The sequence below is a fragment of the Melospiza melodia genome (assembly GCF_035770615.1).
Source record: "Melospiza melodia melodia isolate bMelMel2 chromosome 7 unlocalized genomic scaffold, bMelMel2.pri SUPER_7_unloc_1, whole genome shotgun sequence".
In the NCBI taxonomy this organism is placed as follows: domain Eukaryota; kingdom Metazoa; phylum Chordata; class Aves; order Passeriformes; family Passerellidae; genus Melospiza; species Melospiza melodia.
The window spans coordinates 6,305,926-6,313,177 of NW_026948497.1; the positions used below are offsets into that span (position 1 = coordinate 6,305,926).

Consider the following 7,252-nt stretch of genomic DNA (forward strand, 5'->3'; position numbering starts at 1 on the left):
GCCCCAGGCTCTGTGTGGGCAGGCAGAGGCAGGCAGGAGGCAGAGCTGTCAGCAAAGGAAGGGCCCAGCCAGGTGGGGCAGCCGGGCGATGCCGACAGCCTGCAGGGACAGAGGCGCAGGGCAGGGACACGGTGGGACAGCCTGGGCTGCACAGGGCACAGGGATGGGCAGCAGCTGCAAGACAGCCCTGCCAGAGCACACTTGGGCAGCACTTTGGCCATGGCTGCTGGGCCTGAGGCCTGAGGCAGGAGCAGGAGACAAGTGACCCTTGCAGGCCTGGGGCCTCATTGCCTCCTTGTCCCTGCTCAGCAGCCTGGCAGGGGCCGCCCCATGCTCCTGCCCTTGGCATTGCACATCCCCACATGCCAGTGCCCATCCCGGGAAGAGCCCTGAGCAAGGAGGGAGGGACAGGATCTGCCTGGCCAGGGGCTGGGGCTCAGGCCTTGGCCCTTTGCATTCCTGAAACACATCCAGGTGTGCTCAGCACCAGAGACACCTTTGCCTTGTTTGTCCCCAGCTGTCATCACTGCCTCCAGTGTTGTGCTCTGACTGGAACCTGGGGACACCTTCTCTTTTGCGTCCTTCAGTGGGACCCATTAAAACTTCAAGGAACTTTGCAGATTGATTGTGACTTTAAATTCTTGAGAGATTTCTTCAACTCTCTCTCAGGGACTGATGTTCAGGGACGCAGCACCCAACCCACAAGAGAAGTCCTTGCGCAGTGTCTGTGCTGCTGGGCTGGGCTAGGCTCCTGGCCCAGAGGCAGCTCCTGGCAAGGGCAGTGCTGCAGAGAGACAGCTCTGGCCAGGAGCAGCTCCTCTCCCAGCCCAGCAGGGCTGGGGCACTGCCTGCAGCCACCCAGGCACAGCACAGAGGCACAGAAAGAGCAAAGGCAGCCTGGGCTGGGAGGGTGATTGAGCTCTTGCCAGGGGACAAATCTTCCCAGGGTTTAAATGAATAATTCTCTGCCTCTAGGAAAGTAAAACTTCCATTCCTGGAGGCTTCTCCTAAGGCTGGCACATCCCACAGTTTCCATGATCTTTTGCAAGCCCTCACCCAGTTCCTCCTCTGCAGAGGAGGCGGCCATAGGGCAGACAGGGCAGTACCTGCAGGCAGCAAGGGCAGGCAGCACAAGTGACAAAGAGGTTAAAAGGGTGGGGTGGGCCGACAGGAGAGACCCCTTCAGGGGAGAAATCTGCACAGCCCCTGGACACGGTGAGTCTCTGGCTGCAAGGCAATGCAGGTGAGTTCCTGGAAGTGTCTCTGACAGTGCCAGCACTGACAGGACCTGTCAGGGTGGCTCTCCTGGATGTCCTGGTGTGGAGCAGAACAAGCTCCAGAGCAAGGCTTCCCTGCTGCCCCCTCAGAGGCACAGGACAGGTCCCTGTACAGGCAGAGCTGCCCCAGGGCAGTGGGGTGGGGATGGGCTCTGTGAGCCCTGGCAGGGAGAGGAGCTGGGCACAAGGAGACGCTGCTGGCAGCAACAGCCCCACTCAGCAGAGACACGGGCAGGGAGGGACAGGGAGCTGCTGCCACACATGCTGGACAGGGGGATGTGGCACCTCCCTGCTGTCCCTGTGGCTCAGGCACCTTCTCCCAGCAGCTCCTCCCTGGGCTCCTTTCCCATCCTAAACAGAGCCCCTGCCCTCATCCCACGGGGGCTCGGCTGTGCAGAGCCCCTGCAGCAGCCAGAGCCCAGGGAAGGAAGGACAAGCCCCTGATTTCCATCAGTCTCTGTGTCCCTGCTGTCCGCTGGCAGGAGCATTGTGACATTCTCTGCCATCTCCAGGTGCCTGTGCTGTCCTTGTTACCACCATTTGGTTTCTGAGGCAGAGCAAGGGTTTGGGGCTGGCAGGTTTGGGGCTGGCAGGTGCCCGTCCAGACTGGGACCCTTTGGATCCTGCTGTGGAGATGTGTCTGTGGGAGCAGAGTGCCCAGGTGCCCTCAGGGCCGTTCAGCTGATTCCCTGGGTGTCCTGCAGGGCTGCAGGGTGCCCTCCAGAAGGGCACAGCTCTCCTGTGTTGTCTCTGGGCTGCCTGGGATCCCCATGGAGGAGACAGCTCAGTGGCAGGGCCAGGGAAATGCTGCTGGGCAGCTGCACCTGGGCAGCTGCAATGATCCCTCTGTGCACCAGCCTGGCAGGAGAAAGCTGAGATCCTCATGAGGCACCCTGGGAGAAGGCGAGGGCTCAGTCCATATGCTCTCTGACCCCAGACCCCTCTGCCCTCAGCACTGCCCTGTTTCTCTCTGGGGGAACTCCTCTGGGTGCCTCTCCTTCAGCTCCAAGCTGCCAGCAAGGGACAGCTGAGAACAGCCCTGATGGGCAGAGCTACTCTCTTGTCCCTGCACTGAGAGTCCATCTGTGTGCCTCTCACACCCACATGGTTTCACCTGCAGTGCTTTAGAAATGTCAGGGATTTCAGACACCCACAACCACGCCTAAATGTGGCAGGTGCAGCTGGATGAAAAAATACAAGGAATTTTCTCAGCTCAGTTCTTCAGATGGGCAAATTGCAAACAGCAGGACTGAAGAACATTCTGGTGTTTCAGGAGTCCATTTAATTGGTGATTACCCAGCCTTCTCAGTTGCCTCTCACTGAACAAAAAGAAGGAATCCTCTGGAGCCTGTTTGGGAGCCCCTGGTCTCAATGCCTGAAAAATCCAGGTCCCAGGTGAGGAGAAAATGCAGAGAAGTGGTTCCAAAAAGAGAGACCCTGAATGTTGAATTGCTATAAGATATGCAATATATCTTGCTCTGTGTCGAGCCCAGCTCTGTCCTGCCTTTTCCTCCTCAGCAGAAAACCATTTCCTAAGGCAGCAAATGTCCAACAGCAGCTCCATTCAGCCACTTCCTCCTGCTGGCATTGGCAGAAACCGAGCAGCTGCAGCTCCTGCACTTCTGCCTCTTGCTGGGCATCTCCCTGCCTGCCCTCCTGGGCAACGGCCTCATCATCAGCGCCGTAGCCTGCGGCCACCACCTGCACACGCCCATGTTCTTCTTCCTGCTCAACCTGGCCCTCAGCGACCTGGGCTCCATCTGCACCACTGTCCCCAAAGCCATGCACAATTCCCTCTGGGATACCAGGGACATCTCCGACACAGGATGTGCTGTTCAGCTATTTATGCTTGTCTTCTTCATTGGGACAGAGCTTTCCCTCCTGACCATCATGTGCTATGACCGCTACGTGTGCATCTGCAAACCCCTGCACTATGGGACCCTCCTGGGCAGCAGAGCTTGTGCCCACATGGCAGCAGCTGCCTGGGCCAGTGCTTTTCTCACTGCTCTGCTGCACACAGCCAATACATTTTCCCTGCCCCTGTGCCATGGCAATGCCCTGGGCCAGTTCTTCTGTGAAATCCCACAGATCCTCAAGCTCTCCTGCTCACACTCCAAACTCAGGGAACATGGAATTATTGTGGTCAATGTCTGTTTATCATTTGGTTGTTTTGTGTTCATGGTTTCCTCCTATGTGCAGATCTTCAGGGCTGTGCTGAGGATCCCCTCTGAGCAGGGACGGCACAAAGCCATTTCCACCTGCCTCCCTCACCTGGCCGTGGTCTTCCTGTTGGTCAGCACTTCCAGTTTTGCATACTTGAAGCCCCCCTCCATCTCCTCCCCATCCTTGGATCTCGCCCTGTCAGTTCTGTACTCGGTGGTGCCTCCTGCCCTGAACCCCCTCATCTACAGCCTGAGGAACCAGGAGCTCAAGGCTGCAGTGTGCAAAATGATGACTGGATGGTTTCAGGAACATTAAACTGCTGGCCAGTTTCTGCCAATCACTTGTAATAAAAGTCATCTTTGCTACTTCTTGTTGGGTTTTGAGGTTGGTTTATTCTTTTCATTCCTTTGTTTGGTTTTGTTTTTGTTTTTTTTTAATATTGTCCAGAAAGAAATGTCATTATCCCATTTTTTATTTTGTTTCTCTCCACATTCAGTATGGCCCTAAACTGTGTCAATGAAGAGCTGTGCTCTCAGTGGTTTTAAAGGAACTAAAGGACCTACTAGCAGAGTTTTCCTTAGAGATTTCACTTTTTTTCCCTTCTCTGGAGCTGCAGCTGCAATGTCTGTGTGCAGAGCTGGGGGCAGCTCAGGGCTGGCACAGAAGCTCTGCTCCTGCTGGCCACACCATTCCTGATCCAGGCCAGGAGCCATTGGCCTACTTGCCCACCTGGGCACACTGCTGGCTCATGTCCAGCCTGCTGTCCATCAGTCCCTGCAGGTCCCTTTCTGCCTGGCTGCTGTCCAGCCACTCTGTGCCCAGCCTGTAGCACTGCAGGGGTTGTTGGGGCCAAAGTGCAGGACCCAGCACTTGGTCTTGTTAAACCTCACCTTGTTGGATTTGTGTCCTGGATCCAGCCTGTCCAGGTCCCTCTGCCGAGAGCCCTCCTACCCTCCAGCAGAACAACACTTGCAGCCAACTTGGTCACCACAGTTCCATGAGGCCCTGAAGTGTCACAAGGGTTTCCATGGTGTCATGAGACTGCTTAGTGTCACAAAGTCCCTTGCATCCTTGGGCCCTGCAGTGTCACAATGTCCCTTGGTTCCATGAGGTCTCACAGTGCAGCAATGCTCTCCCTGGTCCCACAGTGTCACAATGGCCTCTTGGTCCCAAGGGCCACCATGGTGTCAAACATGTTTCCTTCATTCCATGACTGTCTCCAGAGCAACACTGGCCCCTTGGTTCCATGGGGCCCTGCAGTGTCACAATGGCCCCATCATTGCACGGGGTCCTGCAGTGTCACAGTGACCTCCATGGTACCACAAGGCCACACAGTGTCACAGTGGTCCCTTGGTCCCATGAGGCCCCAGAGTGCCCCAACGGATTCCCTGGTGGTGCAGTGTCACAATGGACCCATGCTCACACAATATCCTGCAGTGTCACAGGTGACCCTTGGTTCCATGGGGGCACCAGACTGTAACAATTGTTCCCTTAGCTCCTCAAGTCCCTGCAGTGCCACAATGGCCCCTTGGTTCCACTGGGCCCCAGGGTCTCACAAAGGTCTCCTTGCTTCTGTAGTGTCACAATGGCCCCTCGGTTCAACAAGGCCCTGCAGTGTCATAGTGGCCTCCATGGTTGCATGAGGACCCAGAGTGTCACAATGGGGCCTTGGTTCTATGGTGCCTTCAGTAAACAATGTCACTGTGATCCTCTTCATTCCACTTGGCCCTGCAGTGTCACAATGGCCCCTTGCTGCCCCAGGGCCCTGCACTGGAGGAGAGCAGGCCACCCAGGGAGCCTCCTTTCCCTTGGCCCAGCACCTTCCTCCATGGCTGGGGCTGAGTCCTGTGGCAGCTGCAGCTGCTGCTGTGCCCTTCCCAGGGACTGAGGCCGTGGGGCCAGTGCCCAGAGCAGCCTGGCCTGAGCAGATCTGTGGGGCCAGAGCTGGCTGGGCTGGGCTGGGGAGAGGCCCTTGGTGCTGCCCAGAGCTCAGGGCAGCTGGTAGAGCTTGCAGGGAGCTGGGCTGGGCTCAGAGAGCCTGGCCCAGAAACCATCAGTGTCCATCTCAGCCTGGCTGAGCGTACAGGGGCCAAGAAGAGCAGCCCAGGGTCTGCAGGTTCTCTGGGTGGGAGCTGAGCTTGTGAGCCCTTGAGCCCTCCCAAGTGCTGGGGCTGCACCTCCAGCTCCAGAGGAGATGGGACAGATGGGAGCAGAGACAAATTATTCCTGCTGGATTCTTTCTTGTGTTTGCTTATACAGGTGACCTGGATACGCAGAGGAGGTGTTTTGTTTCAGATAATACTGGTAGAGTGGGAAGAATAATATTATTTAGCTGAAAATTATATTTCATGCATAATACACACTGAGGAAAAAAAGGCACATATGATCAGAACAGCATCTGAGTTTTTCGGAGGAGGAGAGACTCATTGATGTTCCAGTAGTCATACCTGTTCAAATACTTTCCTCAGGGCTTCCCTGAGATGAGAAGTGACCACCAGATGCCAAGGGCAGCCATAGCTCTCTGTCCTGGCAGCTTTTGTCTGCGACAACTCTTGCATATAGGGAATTTGTCAGGGGGAGTATCATTTTTGGCCGTGGGCACTTGAAAGTGGGAGAGTTCTTTTCCATAGGAAGGAAAGCACAGAGCCCCAGTTCTCCAGGGGCTGATGAGAAGCAGCCCTCAGCACGCCAAGATCAGCTGGACCTGTCAGGTGGCCCCTGGGAGGCCAAACCAGCCAGACCTGTTCCATCTCCCCTTGGTTCCATGAGGCCCTGCAGTGTCACAATGTTCCCCTTGCTTCTGCAGTGTCACAATGGCCCTGTGGAAGGAAGGGGACCAGGACACCAGATGGTTCATCACAGGTCCAGTTTATTAAATAAAGCATCAAACACTTATACAGCAAATAATAAGCTTATGAATATTCTGAAAGCCAAGCAATCTATTGGTTAAACTATACCATTACCTCATCCTCATTCCTTTGGGCCTACGTTCTCTACTTCTCATGTCTCACTGTCTATTTTTTTATCATACTCTGCTAGGACCAAGGACACGTTATCTTTGCAGGTGCAAGATTTAGAATTAGCCACGGCTTTGTACTTTTCCATTCTCTAGTCAGCAAAAATCCCAACATGGCCCCGTGCTTCCGTGAGGCCCTGCAGGGTCACAGTGGCCCTTTGGTTCCATGGGCCCCACAGTATCACAGTGGTCCCCACAGGAAGGAAACCACAGAGCCCCAGTGTTTCAGGGGCTGATGAACTGCAGTGATCAGAGGCCAAGATCTGTCTCTCCTAGCCGCTTTGTCTGGTAGCAACTCTTGCTTATTTGAAATCATGCATGTGGAATCCCAATTTCAGCCACTTCTCCCTGGAGGAGAAGGCCAGTTCTTCTCCACAGAAAGGAAAGCGTGGAGCCCCTGTGTTTGAAAGGCAGGTGAGAGCTGGCCCTCAGGAGGCCAAGGCCAGCCATACCTCTCTGTAAGGGCAGCTTTTGTATAGGAGCAATCATTGGATATAGGACTTTTGGAGGAGGAATCCCCATTTCAGCCACGGGCACCTTGAGAAGGATGTTTCTTTTCCATAGGAAGGAAAGCACTGAGCCCCAGTGTCTGAAGGAAGGTGAGACCCAGCTCTCAAGAAGACAAGATCAGCCAGACATGTTGTAATGGCAGCTTTTATGTGGGAGAAATCCCTGGATATTGGAAATTTTGGACGGGGAATCCCATTTTGGCCGTGGATGCTTGAATGAGAAGAGCAGTTCTTTTCCATTTGAAGGAAAGCCCAGAGCCCCAGGGTTTCAGGGGTACAAGAGAAGA

At 55.1% G+C, this 7,252-nt stretch overlaps 1 protein-coding gene across 1 annotated transcript; it reads left to right on the top strand.

Moving 5' to 3' along the window:
- Positions 1-2,936: 2,936 nt before the first annotated feature.
- Positions 2,937-3,704, top strand: LOC134432880 (olfactory receptor 14J1-like; the record flags this gene model as incomplete). Its single annotated transcript, XM_063181758.1, has 2 exons — positions 2,937-3,011; positions 3,219-3,704. Coding segments are annotated over 2 exons (561 nt in total), but the record flags the coding sequence as incomplete, so codon positions are not given.
- Positions 3,705-7,252: the final 3,548 nt, after the last annotated feature.